Here is a 19,250-nt window from a genome sequence, read left to right as displayed (position 1 = left end):
TGTTGCGGGGTGGAGTAATTTGTTGCAGCGTGGGGATAACTTGTTGCAGTGTGGGGATAACTTGTTGCAGGGTGGGGATAACTAGTTGCAGTGTGGGGATAACTTGTTGCAGGGTGGGATAACTTGTTGCAGGGTGGGATAACTTGCTGCAGTGTTAGTATAACTCGTTGCAGGGTGGGGATAACGTCATGTAGTGTTGGGTTAACTTGTTGCAGTGTGGGGATAACTTGTTGAAGTGTGGGGATAACTTGGTGCAGTGTGGGGATAACTAGTTGCAGTGTGGGGATAACTAGTTGCAGTGTGGGGATAACTAGTGGCAGTGTGGGGATAAAGTGTTGCAGGGTGGAGATAACATGTTGCAGTGTTCATATAAATCGTTGCAGGGTGGGGATAACTGGTTACAATGATTGGATAACTTGTTGCAGGGTGGGGATAACTTGTTTCAGTGTTAGTATAACTTTTTCAGGTTGGAGATAACATGTTGCAGGGTGGGGACAACTTGTTACAGGGTTGGGATAACTTGTTGCAGGGTGAGGATAACGTGTTGCAGGGTGGGGATAACGTGTTGCAGGGTCGGGATAACCTGTTGCAGGTTGGGAATAACTTGTTGCAGTGTTGGGATGACACGTTGCAGTGTGGGGATAACTTGTTGCAGGGTGGGAATAATTAGTTGCAATGTCAGGATAACTTGTTGCTGTATTGGGATAACTTTTTGCAGGTTGGGGATAACATGTTGCAGGGTGTGGATAACTTGTTGCGGTTTTGGGATAACTTGTTGCAACGTGAGTATAACTCATTGCAGGGTGGGGATAATGTGATTTAGTGTTGGGTTAACTTGTTGCAATGTGGGGATAACTTGTTGCGGTGTGGGGATCATGTGTTGCAGGGTGGAGATAACATGTTGCAGTGTTTGTATAACTCATTGCAGGGTGGGGATAACTAGTTACAATGATTGGATAATTCGTTGCAGGGTGAGGAAAACGTGTTGCAGCGTGTAGATAACGTGTTGCAGGGTGGGGATAATGTGTTGCGGTGTGGGGATAACGTGTTGCAGCATGGGGATAACGTGTTGCAGCGTGTAGATAACATGCTGCAGTGTGGGGATAACATGTTGCAGCATGGGGGTAACGTGTTGCAGCGTGGGGGTAACATGTTGCAGGGTGGGGATAACGTGTTGCAGCATGGGGGTAACGTGTTGCAGCGTGGGGTTAACATGTTGCAGGGTGGGGATAACGTGTTGCAGTGTGTGGATAATGTGTTGCGGTGTTGGATAACGTGTTGCAACATTGGGATAATGTGTTGCAGGATGGGGATAACTTGTTGCAGTGTTGAGATAACATGTAGCAGGGTTGGATAACTTGTTGCAGGGTGAGGATAATTTGTTGCAGTGTTAGTATAACATGTTGCAGGGTGGGGATAACTAGTTACAATGTCAGGATAACTTGTTGCTATGTTGGGATAACTTTTTGCAGGTGGGGTAACTTGTTGCAGGGTGGGGATAACTTGTTGCAGGGTGGGGATAACTTGTTGCAGGGTGGGGATAACTAGTTACAATGTCAGGATAACTTGTTGCTATGTTGGGATAACTTTTTGCAGGTGGGGTAACTTGTCGCAGCGTGGGGATAACTTGTTGCAGGGTGGGGATAACTTGTTGCAGGGTGGGGATAACTAGTTACAATGTCAGGATAACTTGTTGCTATGTTGGGATAACTTTTGCAGGTGGGGTAACTTGTCGCAGCGTGGGGATAACTTGTTGCAGTATGTGGATAACGTGTTGCAGTGTGTGGATAACGTGTTGCAGGGTGGGGATAACGTATTGCAGAATGGGGATAACGTGTTGCAGCATGGGGATAACGTGTTGCAGTGTGTGGATAATATGTTGCAGTGTGGGGATAACGTGTTGCAGGGTGGGGATAACGTGTTGCAGTGTGGAGATAACATGTTGCAGTGTGGGGATAACATGTTGCAGCATGGGGATAACGTGTTGCAGGGTGGGGATAACATGTTGCAGGGTGGGGATAACCTGTTGCGGTTTTGGGATAACTTATTGCAATATTAGTATACCTCATTGCAGGGTGGGGAAAACTTGATTTAGTGTTGGGTATAACTTGTTGCAGTGTTAGTATAACTCGTTTGCAGGGTGGGGATAATGTGTTGCAGTGTTGGACTAACGTGTTGCATTGTGGGGATAACTTGTTGCATTGTGGGGATAATGTGTTACAGTGTGGGGATAATGCATTGCAATGTGGGGATAACGTGTTGCAGAATGCGGATAACATGTTGCAGCATGGGGATAACGTGTTGCAGTGTGTGGATAACATGTTGCAGTGTGGGGATAACATATTGCAGTGTGGGGATAACGTGTTGCAGGGTGGGGATAACGTGTTGCAGTGTGTGGATAACATGTTGCAGCGTCGGGATAACGTGTTGCAGTGTGGGGATAACTTGTTGCAATATTGGGATAATGTGTTGCAGGATGGGGATAACTTGTTGCAGTGTTGGATAACTTATTGCAGTGTCGGAATAACTTGTTGCAGCGTGGGGTTAACGTGTTGCAGGGTGGGGATAACGTGTTGCAGTGTGTGGATAACGTGTTGCAGTGTGTGGATAACATGTTGCAGCGTGGGGATAACGTGTTGCAATGTGGGGATAACTAGTTGCAGTGTTAGTATAACTCGTTTGCAGGGTGGGGATAACTAGTTACAATGTTAGGATAACTTGTTGCAATGTTGGGATAACATTTTGCAGGTGGGGTAACTTGTTGCAGTGTGTGGATAACGTGTTGCAGGGTGAGGATAATGTATTGCAGTGTTGGGATAATGTGTTGCAGGGTGGGGATAATGTATTGCAGTGTTGGGATAATGCGTTACAGTGTGGGGATAACATGTTGCAGCGTGGGGATAAGGTGTTGCAGTGTGTGGATAACGTGTTGCAGTGTGTGGATAACGTGTTGCAGTGTGGGGATAACGTGTTGCAGTGTGTGGATAACGTGTTGCAGGGTGGGGATAACGTGTTGCAGTGTGTGGATAACGTGTTGCAGGGTGGGGATAACATGTTGCATGTGGGGATAACTTGTTGCAGTGTGGGGATAACTTGTTGCAGTGTTAGCATAACTCATTGCAGGGTGGGGATAACTAGTTACAATGTCAGGATAACTTGTTGCTGTGTTGGGATAACTTGTTGCAGGGTGGGGGTAACTTGTTGATGTATTGGGATAACTTGCTCTAGAGTGGAGATAACGTGTTACAATGTCGAGGTAACTTGTTGCACTGTCGAGGTAACGTGTTGCAGTGTGCGGATAACGTGTTGCAGTGTGGGGATAACGTGTTGCAGTGTGGGGATAACGTGTTGCAGTGTGGGGGTAACATCTGGTAGGGTGAGGTCACCTCAAGGTTCCAGGTTGGCAAAACCAAATTGCATCATAAAGTGTATATAATTGGAGTGCAGCTGGTGTATGGATTCATAGAGCTGTACAGTTCAGAAACTGACGCTTTACTCCAACCTGTCCATGCCGACCAGATATCCCAACGCCATCTAGTCCCATATCCCTCTAAACCCATCCTATTCATATACCCATCCAGATGCCTTTTAAATGTTTCCATTAGCCTCTCGACATACAAATGACCCCATTCACCAACAAATCGGTTTATGAACAGGATTGTACGTAAAACTTTGCTTCAACGTACGTACGAAATTCAAGGTACGAACAAAGGTACAAACGCAAAAAGCCCGTGTGCGACCACGTGGTTTCATTGTTCTGCTTTGCTACGCGCTTGTTGAACGCAAAAGCTCTCGGGCCCCGCGTGATCTCATTCAGTTCGTCTTTGGCGTGTGCGCTGTGAACAGCCGCCCAAGCATTCTTACGCTATCCGGACAACGGGAAAAATTGATTCAGTTTACAAACTTTTCGGTTCGCGAACCCAGTCCCGGAACGGATTAAGTTCGTAAGTCGAGGTGCTACTGTAATTATAACAGTCTCCACCACTTCCTCTGGCAGCTCATTCCATGTACACACCACCCTCTGTATGAAAACATTGCCCCTTAGGTCTCTTTTATATCTTTCCCCTCTCACCCTAAACCTATGCCCTCTACTTCTGGACTCTCCTACCCCAGGGAAAAGACCTTGTCTATTTATCCTATCCATGCCCCTCATGATTTTATAAACCACTATAAGGTCCACCCCTCAGCCTCCGATGCTCCAGAGAAAACAGTCCCATCCTATTCAGAGTCTCCCTATAGCTCAAACCCTCCATTCCCGGTAACAGCCTGGTAAATCATTTCTGAAGCCTTTCAGGTTTCACAACATCACTCTGCTACAGCAGGGAAACCAGAATTGAACACAGTTTTCCAAAAGCGGCCGAAGCAATGTCCTGTGCAGTCACAACATGACCTCCCAATCCTGACACTCAATTCTCTGACCAATACAGGAAAGCATAGCAAACTCTTCCTTCACTATTAGAAGGGTCAGTGCTGAGGGAGCACCACACTGTCAGAGGGTCAGTGCTGAGGGAGTGGGCACTGTCAGAGGGTCAGTGCTGAGAGAGTGCCACAGTCAGAGGGTCAGTGCTGAGGGAGTGGGCACTGTCAGAGGGTCAGTGCCAAGGGAGTGCCGCACTGTCAGAGGGTCAGTGCCGAGGGAGCACTGCACTGTCAGAGGGTCAGTGCTGAGGGAGTGCCGCACTGTCAGAGGGTCAGTGCTGAGGGAGTGGGCACTGTCAGAGGGTCAGTGCTGAGGGAGTGGGCACTGTCGAAGAGTCAGTGCTGAGGGAGTGCCACACTGTCAGAGGGTCAGTGCTGAGAGAGTGCCACACTGTCAGAGGGTCAGTGCTGAAGGAGTGGGCACTGTCAGAGGGTCAGTGCTGAGGGAGTGCCACACTGTCGGAGGGTCAGTGCTGAGGGAGTGCCGCACTGTCAGAGGGTCAGTGCTGAGGGAGTGGGGACTGTCGGAGGGTCAGTGCTGAAGGAGTGCCGCACTGTTAGAGGGTCAGTGCTGAGGGAGTGCTGCACTGTCGGAGGGTCAGTGCTGAGGGAGTGGGCACTGTGAGAGGGTCAGTGCTGAGGGAGTGCCGCACTGTCGGAGGGTCAGTGCTGAGGGAGTGCCGCACTGTCGGAGGGTCAGTGCTGAGGGAGTGCCACACTGTCGGAGGGTCAGTGCTGAGGGAGTGGGCACTGTCGGAGGGTCAGTGCTGAGGGAGTGGGCACTGTCGGAGGGTCAGTGCTGAAGGATGGTGTCTTTCTGTAATGTGCCCGCAATTCCATGAAAGACAGTTTGGTTAATTTGCCTCCGGTTGTGCCTGGAGGAAGCCCATGCCCAATGTGGACAGCTGCCCACAGTGCAGCTCTGAACAAACCTTACCTCATAATACTTCGGGGGAGCATTGTATCTGCAATGGCTTCGGCCAAGTTCGAAAGCGAGCTGCTCCAATTTGTCTTCCTGTTCCAGTCGGGCCACACTCTTCTCGATGAAGGACATGACACTGGAAAAGACATGTCTACCGTTACACCGAGACAACGATGGCAGCCTTGCATCTCAGCCCGTTTCTTTCCTGACTCCTCACAACGCACCTCTCTGGGACTAGTGCTCCCAGGGTGAACACAGAAGCTAATAGGTCACAGTATGGGATCCCAACCCACCTCACACAAATCTGTCACCGACAATATCCAGGCTCTCGATATCTGCTTCCGTGGTCCCACGCTTTGTGTGAGGGAAGACTCCCCACTTGCCCCTGGATGGGGGCAGCTCCAACAACACTCAAGAAGCTCAACACCATCCAGGGACAAAGCTGCCCCCGTTTGATTAGTTAAGTTGGAGAAGTGGTTATCTTATGGAGAACCAAAACAGAGATTGCTGGAAAAGCTCAGCAGGTCTGGCAGCACGTATGGAGAGAAATCAGAGTTAACGTTTCAGGTCGAGTGACCTGTCTTCAGAGGAGCCAAGGAAGGGTCACCTGACCCAAAACGTTGGCTCTGATTACTCTCCACACACGCCGCCACATCTTGAATCTTAGAATCCCCACAGTGTGGAAACGGACCATTCGGCCCAACAAGTCCACACCGAACCTCTGAAGAGCTGTCCACCCAGACCCATTTCCCTACTTTATTACTCCACATTTACCCATCCCTGATGGGCAATTTCCCACGGCCAATTCACCCTGACTTGCTCATCTTTGGACTGTGGGAGGAAACCGGATCACCCGGAGGAAACCCACGCAGACACGGGGAGAATGTGCAAACTCCACACAGTCAGTTGCCCGAGGCGGGAATTGAACCTGGCTCCCTGGCACTGAGAGGCAGCAGTGCTAACCACTGTGCCACCCTGTGGAGCTTTTCCAGCAATCACTGGTTTTGCTTCTGATTTACAGCGACCCATAGTTCTATTGGATTTTATCTTCCTGTGGATAATATGTTTGAGATTCTGTAGATGGTTAGTCACAGAAACAGGGCAGGTTGAAGGTCGATGATGGTAACATTGGGTTAGTAATGCAGAAGATCAGACTCTGAGAGCAGAGGATTAGGTCCCACCACAGAAAGGAGATGCATTTACATTCAGTGACTTCAACCCTGTGTGTGAATAACAAAGCTCACTCACTGCAATAATTTCAGTCCGAGACAAGATCTGAATCAGTAGTGCCCTTTATTTCACACTTGCAAGTGGGTGTGATGTCCACAAGTCAGGGACAAACACACACCGAATTCAACAAATACTCGATATTTATATAATTTGGTTCCTACATGTTTTTTTTCTTATTTCATTGTTTCTCCCCTGTTTACATCCTCCTCTTCCCTAAGACCGGTACCCATTGCTTTTAGCTAATAATTGAGAATTACAGAAGTAACATTAATTTACCATATCCCACACTGTGGTTCCAAACCCACGCCCATTCTGAGGAAGGGTCACTTAAATCTGATTTCTCTCTGCTGATCTTTTTCCGGCAATTTCTGCTTTTGTTGGTGACTGTGGTTAGCCAGCTAACATCCTCCGAGAATCCCTGCAGAAATATCCCAGCCAGCTAACTCTCCAAACTGACGTCAGCGACCTGCCAGGACTCATTCCAGGCGAGCTCTGACTACATTGCCATCGAACTTTCTCAACTAACTTTCCAGCCAAAGACATTAAAGAGAACGGGCATATTCGCTGGAATCTCAAACCTTGGCTGAATTGTCATCTCACTAACAGAAGGCTGTGTTCATGTTGTAACTGATGATGTCAGCCGACCAACATGGACTTGGCACCGAGGCTGGGAATCCTGCAGCGAGTAACTCCCCTCCTGACCCCCCAAAGCCTGTCCCACCATCTACAAGGTCAGGAGGGTGAGGGAATACTCCTCACTTGCCCCTGGATGGGGGCAGCTCCAACAACACTCAAGAAGCTTGACACCATCCAGGACAAAGCAGCCCCCACTTGATTGGCTCCACATCCACAAACACCCCCTCCCTCCCCCACCGATGCTCAGTAACAGCAGTGTGTACCATCTACAAGATGCCCTGCAGAAACTCACCAAAGATCCTCAGGCAGCACCTTCCAAACCCACGGCCACTTCCATCTAGAAGGACAAGGGGCAGCAGATACATGGGAACACCACCCCCTGAAAGTTCCCCTCCACTCTCCATCCTGACTTGGAAATATATCGCCGTTCCTTCAGTGTGGCTGGGTCAGAATCCTGGAATTCCCTCCCTAAGGGCACTGTGGGTCAACCCACAGCACATGGACTGCAGCGGTTCTGGAAGGCAGCTCCCCCCCCTATCCCCACCTTCTCAAGGGGGTAACTAGGGACGGGACAATAACTGTTAGACCAACCCAGTGACACCCACATCCCATGAGTGACTAATAACGAAAGCTATGCTCTGTCCCCAGAGAGATGTGATACCAGCTCAGACTAGTGTGAGTGAAGTGGTTGAGTTACTTTTTCATGTCTAGCTCAAATTACCAGCTGAGTAGAGCTGACAATGTTTACTAACCTAACCAGCACTGGGTACAGAGCTGACTGGGTACAGAGCACTGACTGGGTACAGAGCACTGACTGGGTACAGAGCACTGACTGGACTATGACTGCAGTGAGAATGCACTGAAGGCAATGAAACCGACAATGGAAGTAACTGAGACCAAAGGGTGTTTTTTAAATCCCACCAATTCAGAATGGCTGATAGATGACAATCTAAGTCCAAAGTTACCCAACACCAGGTTAGAGTCCAACAGGTTCATTTGACTATAACCTGGCATTGTGTGACTTCAGACTTTCCCCATCCCAGTCCATCCCCGGTGTGATGTTGTTGTCACTATAAAAAGATTATTTTATTATCTCTCTCTCCTGTGAGAAGCCGTGTTTGAGTTTATCTTTTTTGTGCCATGGGGGTGTTTATGGGGATTGTTGGAAGTATCAGAACAGTCTCATTAGGTTGTGATAGAGTCGAATGGGTTTTCAGACAGGTTATGTTACTCTATATTGTGTTCTCTTCTGTTCGTGTTTCAGTCAGTAGTTTATAAATAAACTCTGTTTTGTTTAAAACTGAGTGATTGGGCGAGCTGCATCACTCCTGGATTATCCACTTTACTCCTGCTTAAAACAGCAAGAAAAATTAGGGCCTGGGCTCCTTTCTTGAAATGTTTTGAGGTGGTCAGGCCTGGTCTGTAAACACATTCCCCTGCCACCCTAGCACCCAATTCCTGCCCCTTGGAAATGCAAGCAGCAGGTTATTACCCCTCCCATGCCCCTCCCCCACTCCCCCAAGCCTAGTTGCCACCATCATGTTAACATTACTAACCGGAGTCCGTGAGATTGTAGCTCCTTGCTCATCTTCAGCTGCTGAAGATCATCAATGTCACGGAAGAGGAAGAAGACATCTTTACATTCAGGGTGAGTTTCAAACAACCTGCAAAAGGAGTCAGAGAGAGCTTTCAGAGAAGGCCTGACTACCTTCCTTGGCATTGCTCAGTTCAGACGGGCAGAGGATGTATCCAAACACTGAGGGTCCGATGCCAGACCCCACTGTACGGTCTAATCTTTGTCTGCGCCCAGGTCTGTACTCTTCAAAAAAAAGGAACATTGTCGAAGGCGACCCCAGGGGTGCTGCATCTCCCTAGTTTGCAAACCCCCAAACAGCCCACCAAGATGGGAAAGAAATGTGCGGAGGAAATAACAGCTGCAAATGTGTTGCTGGTCAAAGCACAGCAGGCCAGGCAGCATCTCAGGAATAGAGAATTCAACGTTTCGAGCATAAGCCCTTCATCAGGAATCGGCTTATGCTCGAAACGTCGAATTCTCTATTCCTGAGATGCTGCCTGGCCTGCTGTGCTTTGACCAGCAACACATTTGCAGCTGTGATCTCCAGCATCTGCAGACCTCATTTTTTACTCGGAGGAAATAACAGCATGAGTAGACCATTCAGCCCCTCCAGCCTGCTCCACCGTCATGGCCGATCTGACTAGAAACCCAAATCCTCCCTCCCACCTACCCTCCGATAACCTTTCAATCCCCTCGCTGAACAAAAATTTGAAGCCACACCAGCTTAGAGTCCAGGAGGAGAAAGTGAGGATTGCAGATGCTGGAGATCAGAGTCGACAATATTCCCGATGAAGGGCTAATGCCCGGAATGTCGACTCTCCTGCTCCTTGGATGCTGCCTGACCTGCTGTGCTTTTCTAGCACCACTCTCTCGACTGATTATAATCCAAACAGTTTATTTGAAATCACAATCATCTTCCTCAGGTGAGGAGCAATGAAGGCAAATACCTTTATAACCAGCCCATCAAAGAACAGCTTAAAGTTCAAAATCACACAACACCAGGTTATAATCCAACAGGTTTAATTGGAAGCACTAGCTTTCGGAGCGATGCTCCTTCATCAGGTGGTTGTGGAGAACACAATTGTAAGACACAATTTATAGCAAAAGTTTACAGTGTGATGTAACTGAAATTATACATTGAAAAATACCTTGATTGTTTGTTGAGTCTCTCATCTGTTAGAATGACCATGATCGTTTTACTTCTTTCACATGTAAGTCACAAAACTTTTTTAAAAGTTACATTCTCAGGTTAACTGTAACAGTTGGTGTTAGTCAGACAATATGTCTGAAGGTGTTAGACAGAGAACACAGGAGACTACCACCTTCAAACATATTACCTGGGCTGACACCAATTGTTACAGTTAACCTGAGAATGTAACTTTTTAAAAGAAGTTTTGTGATTTACATATGAAAGAAGTGAAACGATCATGGTCATTCTAACAGATGAGAGACTCAACAAACAATCAAGGTATTATTCAATGTATAATTTCAGTTACATCACACTGTAAACTTTTGCTATAAATTGTGTTTTACAATTGTGTTCTCCACAACCACCTGATGAAGGAGCGTCGCTCCGAAAGCTAGTGTGCTTCCAATTAAACCTGTTGGACTATAACCTGGTGTTGTGTGATTTTTAATTTTGTACACCCCAGTCCAACACCAGCATCTCCAAATCAAGCTTAAAGTTCAGTCACTTTAACAAATACTCACCAAATAATCCCCTTCTCCTGTTGCAGAGTATGAATCATTTCCTGAGGCTGGAAAAGTTTAGGAAAATCAACAGAACTCCTCTTTCCCTCCCTCCCCCCATAACTCCCTCAATCACTTAACCCTACATTCTATTGTAAGTTACCCACTGGGTGTGTGTAAAACTGGCCAACTTAGTGCAACTCAAAAACAAAATGTCGATCTGACTCAATTAATGAGGATCCAGTTAGAACTGGTCCTTAAATAACATTGCTCTTTCACTGGGAGAGCCTCGGCAAAGCTCTGATTAAGGTTGGCAACTACAGAGTTGAACTGCAGCTTCCAGTATGCTTCCAAGTACAAATTAAATTGCCACAAAACAAAAGTCTTGGCCAACAACTGCATGCATTCAGTCCTCGTTTTCTTTTCTCAATATATTTCAGACATTCTGAGCTGTGCTAAGAAAATAGATACAAGAGTAGAGATTAGAGTGCTGCTGGAAAAGCACAGCAGGTCAGGCAGCATCCGAGATGTGCTTTTCCAGCACCACTCTAACCTGGACTCTGATCTCCAGCATCTGCAGTCCTCACTTTCACCTAGATACAGGAGCAGAGGATTCAGCCCTTCATAGAAACATAGAAAACAGGAGAAGGTCACCCATTCACATCAGAACCTGTCTGTATTGAGACACACATTTGTAATCCTCTCACAGCTCTGCTAATGATAAGGTAAAAACAATGACTGCAGAGGCTGGAAACCTGATGCCTGGAGGAAGAACGCCTCATCTTCCGCCTCGGAACACTTCAACCCCAGGGCATCAATGTGGACTTCAACAGTTTCCTCATTTCCCCTTCCCCCACCTCACCCTAGTTCCAAACTTCCAGCTCAGCACTGTCCCCATGACTTGTCCGGACTTGTCCTACCTGCCTAGCTCCTTTTCCACCTATCCACTCCACCCTCTCCTCCCTGACCTATCACCTTCATCCCCTCCCCCACTCACCCAGTGTACTCTATGCTACTCTCTCCCCACCCCACCCTCCTCTAGCTTATCTCTCCACCCTTCAGGCTCACTGCCTTTATTCCTGACGAAGGGCTTTTGCCCGAAACGTCGATTTCGCTGCTTGTTGGATGCTGCCTGAACTGCTGGGCTCTGCTAATGATGTCAGTGCTTCTAACTAATGAGTCTTTGGTACCTTGTTACTGTAAAAGGGCTGGAAGCAGATGACAGGGCTATTTTTGAACCCAAAGTTCAATAGATTCTTCATAAGAAAGCAGGTGAAAAATTACTGGCTTAATCTGATCAGATATGATTGACAGAGTAGGGGCTGTAGGTTACATTTCTACACTAACTTTGCGAGTTGTGCAGCAAAAGCATCATTAATAATTTTCAATCTTTAGCTCGAGGTTAAGTTTGTGATTAATGAGTCTTTAAGGCTGGATTATATAGTTCCAGTCGAATTAACACAGCTAAGTTTATACACAGACTAATTATTCTTGAGAGTGAAGCTGAGAGCCAAGTGTTTGTCTAAAGGCCAGCGAACCTTTGACTCCCGAACATTTCAGCTCCTGATTTTTTTTTCTGTCTGCACATGAACCAGTTTTGTTTTGTGGTTTATTTCAAGTCAAGCCACAGGAATTTGTACCCTACACGTGTTTGATGAGACAGTAAGTGCCCGTACATGTTATGCATAACACGTTTTGTTTGGAGAGAGGTTTTAAGGCAGAGGTGCCGTTCTGTGTATTAAAAACTCATAAACAACTTGTGAGGCCTTGGGTTTCAAAACAAAATGTTGGGACAATAGTAGCAGCCTGACTGAGTGTGGCCAAGCTCTCACAGAGCCAGAATGTTTAGTTTTAGCTTTTTGTGGTTGTTGTTGGGGTGTCAGTGGGGTTTGGAAGCTGTTGAACATCTCTCCCTCTTGGAGATTCCTCTTGGGGTTTTTCTGCTCCTGGAGTTATATGTGAGACAATCTATTTTTTTTCCTGAATGTGCCTTTGCCAAGGGTGAGTTTATGGGATGTCACTACCTTGGAACAGTTACTGTTTCATAGTTAAATAATCTATTATTCTGTTAAGTTTTCTAATAGAGTTTAGTTATTCCAAATTTTTCTTTTTTTTTGTATTTCAACCATCACAGAAGCCAATCTTCCACCCACTGACTCCATCTATACTTCTCATGTCGTGGAAAGACTGCCAACATCATTGGTGAGGAGAAAGATCGTGGCAAAAGAGCTTCTGTGCAGAGGAGATTATCCTGATGAAGGGCTTATGCCCGAAATGTCGAATTTCCTGTTCCTTAGATGCTGCCTGACCTGCTGCGCTTTTCCAGCAACACATTTTCAGCTCAACATCATTGGTGACCCATTCTGTCCCAGTAACACTCTCCTACAACCCCTTCCAAGAAGGAAGAAGATACAGAGGTTTACACGCAGGCACCAGCAGGTTGAAGAACAGCTTCTTCCTGGCCATTACGAGACGGCTGAATGGACATCTCTAACTTCAAATAACCTTGATCTTGCTTAGCCCACGCCCTGTGCAGCTGTAATTCCTTGCTCTGTCTCAGCACCCTGTGATCTGCGTGTCATTGTTTGCCTGTACTGCTCACAAAACAAAACTTATCACTGTACTGAGGTACACAGGACGACAATAAATCAAATCAAATCAAACTGAATCAATCACGTTTTGCTTTAACTCTGATAGTTTGGCCAATCAAATTGCATCTGGAATAAAATACCAGGCACTTGGGAAAGTAAGAAAAAGTTTGGATCTGGGCTATGTATTTTTGATGGGTCTGGTCCAGAACAACTTGTGTTTAACTCGGGCCCTCTGCTGCTCACTGCATTTCCTCCCTGTTTAACCTGTTTGAAAACTAGCTGCATTTTGGGAAGCTGTTGGATGGTTTTCTCTGTGAAGGCTAGAGGCAAGTAGACAAGAGGTGACCACCAGGTACTCTGAGGTAAACAGGGATTAGGGGGCCCCCTGAATCCCAGCTCACAAATCCCTCTGGGGGCTGGTGAGGGACGGACCTTTGGCACAGTGGAGTTCCTTCACTTCAGGTGATCCAGTTCCACCCTTTCAGAAGACCTGTGATACCAATCTGAAAAACTCACTCGAAAAATTCACCCCCCCTCCCCGTATTTCTCTCCACACAAGCTCCCAAACCTGTTGAGTTTCTCTAGAGGTTCTCAAGGAGAGGTTTAGAGTCTCAAGGCTAAAGAGATCAAAAGGTATAGGGCAAGCAAGTTGAAACAGGGGACTGAGTTGGATGATCAGCCATGGTCATGTTGAAGGGCGGAGCAGGATCAAAGGGCCGAATGGCCTCCTCCTGTTCCTACTTTTCAACAAAAGACTGAATAGTTTATGGTTCCCTGCCCCTTGGGAAAGAGAATGGCCAGATCGAGATTGTCAAAGGCTTCAGTAATGGTTCCAAATGAAGGCAATCAGGAATGACCCAGAGAGGGAGCTGGGAATGTGGAAGTTGATACCGTGGGGCAGGGTGAGGGGTTTGGATTTTGTGAAGGGGAATGAAGGAGAAGCAGATGGGGTTTTTTGGGGGAGGAGGGCGGTTGGGGGTAAAGGCGGGTTGGGCGGATACTGGCGTGGAACAGATGGGTCAAATGGCCCGGTTCCGGGCTGTAAACATGTCAGACCTTTGCACTTCTCTGCTCAGTCCCTTCCTCAGTGAGCAGCTGCTCAGCTGCAGGGTGCATGGCCCAGGGCAAGAGGAAGGGGAGCTTCCCAATCTGGGATCCGCCTGACTGGTTTGGGGCATGGCTTTCTCAGGTTCTGGGACAGTCATCCCTCACCCACCCACCTGCTCCGCTCTCCAGGAAATTTCCTGACTGCCGACTCCTGGTAAAGACCCAAACATCCAACCATAGGAAGCCGCTGAGCGATGGACCAATCCAATCCTGTGACAACATCATGGGTTCACGTTCCAGCATCAATTTCTCCTCCATCGATGCCCCATCACGGAATCAGGGTGGGAGCTGACGGCATTGCCATTGGACTGTTCACCCAGAGGCCCCGATTCGTATCCCATCATGGCCGGGAGTTTAATTTGAATTTGTATCCAGTAAAAATCTGGAATTGAGGGTCCATTGATGGTCAACTGTTGGGAACATCTGCTTCACTAATGTCCTTTCGGGAGGGAAATCTGCCGTCCTTACGTGGTCTGGCCTACATGTGACTCCAGACCCACAGCCTTTTGGCTACCAATGCTTGCCTAGATGGTGATGCCCACATTCCCCTGAATAAACAGGCTGTTGTGGTGCAGTGGCAATGTCCCTACCTCTGAACCAGAAAGCACAGGTTCAAGACCCACCAGAGATATGTCATAGTAGTGTTTTTCCTCTCTCTCTGTCTCTCCGCACAGATACCGCCTGACCTGCTGAGTTTCTCCAGTGTGGTCTGGGTGTGTATGTGCATGTGTTATGACACACCATCCACCATCTACACGTTCGCTGAGGACACCGCTGCTGTGGGTGAGCCAGGTCCAGGAAGGAGGTGCAGTGTTTGATGGACTGGCGTAAATACAGCAATCTCTCCCCCAACCTCAGCAAAACGAAGGAGCTTGTCATTGACTTCAGGAAGCAGAGTGCAGGGCCTGCCCCTATCTGTATCAATGGGGTGGAGATGGTCAGGAGCATCAGGTTCCCGGGAGTGACCTTCACCAACAATCCTGGAGGAAGTGAAGACTGCAGATGCTGAGATCAGAGCTGAGAGTCTGATGCTGGAAAAGCGCAGCCGGTCAGGCAGCATCCAAACAGCAGGAGAATCTGTTCCTCAGACGCTGCCTGACCGACTGTGCTTCGCCAACAATCTGTCCTAGTCCGCCCATGTTGGCATGATTGTGAAGAATGCTCAGCAATGCCTCAGGAAGCTGAAGAAATTCAGCATGTTACCAACGTTTACAGATGCACCATGGGACGTACCCGATCCAGATGCACCATGGGACGTACCTGAATCAGATGCACCATGGGACATACCCGATCCAGATGCACCATGGGACGTACCTGATCCAGATGCACCATGGGACATACCCAAACCAGATGCACCATGGGACGTACCTGATCCAGATGCACCATGGGACATACCCGATCCAGATGCACCATGGGACGTACCCGATCCGGATGCACCATGGGACGTACCCGATCCAGATGCACCATGGGACATACCTGATCCAGATGCACCATGGGATGTACCCGATCCAGATGTACCATGGGACGTACCCGATCCAGATGCACCATGGGACATACTAGATCCAGATGCACCATGGGACGTACCCGATCCAGATGCACCATGTGACGTACCCGATCCAGATGCACCATGGGACATACCTGATCCAGATGCACCATGGGATGTACCCGATCCAGATGTACCATGGGACGTACCCGATCCAGATGCACCATGGGACATACTAGATCCAGATGCACCATGGGACGTACCCGATCCAGATGCACCATGGGACGTACCCGATCCAGGTGCACCATGGGACATACCTGATCTGGATGCCCCATGGCCTGGTACAGCAGCTGCTCTGCCCAGGACGGTAAGAAACGACAGAGAGCTGTGAGCACAGCCCAGTCCATCGCACAAACCAACCTCCCGTCCACTGGCTCCGTCTACACTTCCCACTGTCTCGGGAAAGGAACCTACATTATCAACTACCCTGTCCCACCCCGGTTATAATCTCTCCCACCCTCTTCCATCAGGTAGAAGATACAAAAGCTCAAACACACGGGCCGACAGATTCAAGAACAGCCCCCTCCCCGCTGTTGTTATTCTGGTGGATGGAGATCTCAAATTTTAAATTTAATGTTGATCTCACTCACTGTGCACTTTCTCTACAGCTGTAACATTGTATTCCTCACTCTGATACATTACCCTACTGCACCTGGTATGGTTTGATCTGCCTGTATTGCACACACAACAGAACTTTTCACTGTGCCTAGGTACATGACAATAACAAATCAAATCACATCAGACTCGATGGGCTGGATGGAGCTTCTCTTGGTCTGACAGGTGGTTAGAGGAGCCCCCTACAACCTAGGCTTTGGCCAAGTGAACGAAGGCCCTGAACCTGTCCGTTAGCGTCCTCAATCCCCAGTTAAAGAGGTTTTGATTAAGTCTAACCCACCTGCTTCCCTGGTGGGAGGAGGTGACCTTTCTGTGCCTGTAACCCCAGGTCGGTCAAAATAGCCAATGTGCGGAGCTGGCTCGGAGCACCAACATGGTGCCCAGGCTCATTCTCAAATTTGCACCTCACTGGGTTTAGGGACCCTTCTCATCTGTGGGTGCTCGGTCTCCCAGGAAATGAACTCCCCCCATAATTAGCCACTGGCATCAGCTGGAGGGGGGGGGGGGGGGGGTGTTGGCCTGATCAGGAAAGAGTTACAAAGGTTCCATGTTTTTCTTTAATCCCAGTAAATTCATGAAGGCATTGCCCACAGCCAGTACAGGTAAGTACTGCTTATAATGCGATGTTTCTGCTCTTGTGTAAACCCCATGTCACAGAAAAATCGTGCTTTAGCAACAGCACTCCAAGTGTGGGTGATGTAATCACGTTACAGCCAACACACATTTTGGAAGTTTGCTCTTTAGAAACAGCGTCCCCAATTCATCAACCACCTTTACAGCAAATTCACGTTGACAAAACCCGCGTTATTTCAGACCAACCTGTGTCTGCAAGTTGTTTAAAATTCAAAGTTAAAAATCACACCACACCAGGTTATAGTCCAACAGGTTTATGTGGAAGCACTAGCTTTCGGAGCGACGCTCCTTTATCAAGTGGTTGTGAAAGCTAGTGTGCTTCCACATAAAACTGTTGGACTATAACCTGGTGTTGTGTGACTTTTACCTTTGTCCACCCCAGTCCAACAGCAGCATCTCCAAATCATGTTTAAAATACAACATGGGGCAAAGACACTGAAACTTGCACCACGCCACCATCCAGTGGCCATAGCCTGCAACTACACAGCGATTGATAGAGGAGAAATGATAACATTGCCAGGTATCGAGGGAAATATTAACAAGGTGGAAATGGAAAGCATGCACAAAGGGAATACTAGCACATGCTCTTGGTTTCATAGAGGGGTAGAAAGGTAACAGGACGAGGCAGGGTAGATGCAGGGAGCACGTTCCCGATAGCAGGGGCGTCCAGAACCGGGGTCACAGTCTGTGGATTCGGGATGGACCATTTAGGATGGAGATGGGGAAACATTTCTTCACCCCTAGAGTGGGGAGCCTGTGGGATTCATTGCCACAGGAAGGAACTGATGCCAAAGGGTAGCACGGTGGCTCAGTGGTTAGCACTGCTGCCTCACAGCGCCAGGGACCCGGGTTCAATTCCAGCCTCGGGTGACTGTCTGTGTGGAGTTTGCACATTCTCCCCGTGCCTGCGTGGGGGTGCTCTGGTTTCCTCCCACAGTCCAAAGGTGTGCAGGTCAGGGTGGATTGGCCATGGAAAATTGCCCCATCGTGTGCAGGTTAGGTGCATTAGTATAGGGAAGTGTAGGGGAATGGGTCTGGGTGGGTTACTCTTCAGAGAGTAAGGGTGGATCTGTTAGGATTCAATGAAAACATTGAATGGTGGCCAGATATAGCACTAGGGGGCAAATGGGATCAAAGGTTATTGGGAGAAGGCAGGATTAGGCTGTGGGGCTGGATGATAGGGATGAATGGTAGGGCAGGCCTCGAAGGGCCGAATGGCCTGTTTCTGTTTCTGTTTCTGATTTACAGTATCTGCAGTTTTTGTTTTCGGGCTTTTAATCTCAAAGCACTGGGAAGTTGACCCCACACCATGGCACTGCAGTGGGGCCAGATCACCATCAGCTCCTTCAGGGGCAGTTAGGGATGACCCACAATGCCAGCAAAGGAATGTAAGAAGCTTTCACCAGCAAATACCAACTGGACGAGGTTCCACCTGAAGGGGGACTGAGTTCCTACAGGGGTATTTTGCCAGTGCCCTAGGGGAGGGCTTTAAACTCACTCTGCAAGGGGGGGATGTGGGGATTGGAGTGGTGCTGGAAAAGCACAGCAGGTCAGGCAGCATCCAAGGTCCTGTGCTTTTCCAGCACCACTCTAATCTTAACTCTGATCTCCAGCATCTGCATTCCTCACGTTCACCAAGGGGAAGGTGGGGAGAATATTGTCCTCCAATACGATTTCAAATTTAGACAGCAAGGTGTTGGCCCTTTGCCAGCCCTGAGCTGTCCTGGGAAACTCCAACCTCGGAATGCAACCACGATGGTGTCGGGATCCAAGTTCTCAGACGCAGATTGAAGGATATGAGAGCTGGATTTGTCTGAACTCGCCACTACATCCTGCTGGCTGGACGGGCTGCTACCTGTATGATAAAGGCTAGGAATGGGGCAGAGCTAACACTTCTCAGAGGGTTAGACGTGTGAACCGTAGCTGAGACATGCACCTTAACTCAAATCAGACGCGTGAAAGACTTTACAAAAAGGATGTGGAGTCGATCATTTGGACTTCTGAGCGTATCCGGCTTTTCAACAGCCCACAGGGATGTAACTGAACAATACTAACGCAGAGGTCTGGACCAATGTTCAGGGAACAGAAACCACAATTCCTGGGATTTCAGTCCAGCCTGACTACAGCCTTACACTGTATCACTGCAGAGAGTGTCATCACAACATCTGAACACAGAAAGCCCACAACATACAGGGCTGACAGCTGTCACTAAATATCGGAATGTTTTGAACAGGCTCAGATTTGTGCTACAATTCCAAAACATGCGTGCACCATGCTCTTGCCCGAGAT

The 19,250-nt window shown here is 48.2% G+C and overlaps 1 protein-coding gene across 1 annotated transcript in view; it reads right to left on the bottom strand.

The window, feature by feature from the left end:
• xgb (x globin) overlaps window positions 1-19,250 on the bottom strand; it is a 77,257-nt gene that overhangs the window by 34,263 nt on the left and 23,744 nt on the right. The window contains exons 2-3 of the mRNA XM_060856008.1: window positions 8,764-8,871; window positions 5,357-5,477 (exon numbers count right to left, since the gene is read on the bottom strand). Of these exons, the coding sequence (XP_060711991.1) occupies window positions 5,357-5,477; window positions 8,764-8,871 (229 nt within the window). The remainder of the gene's footprint in view (window positions 1-5,356; window positions 5,478-8,763; window positions 8,872-19,250) is intronic.

The sequence above is a fragment of the Hemiscyllium ocellatum genome, chromosome 47 (assembly GCF_020745735.1).
Source record: "Hemiscyllium ocellatum isolate sHemOce1 chromosome 47, sHemOce1.pat.X.cur, whole genome shotgun sequence".
Taxonomy (NCBI): Eukaryota; Metazoa; Chordata; class Chondrichthyes; order Orectolobiformes; family Hemiscylliidae; genus Hemiscyllium; species Hemiscyllium ocellatum.
The sequence above is the reverse complement of the archived record's forward strand: the minus strand, read 5'-3'. Positions and strand labels throughout refer to the sequence as shown.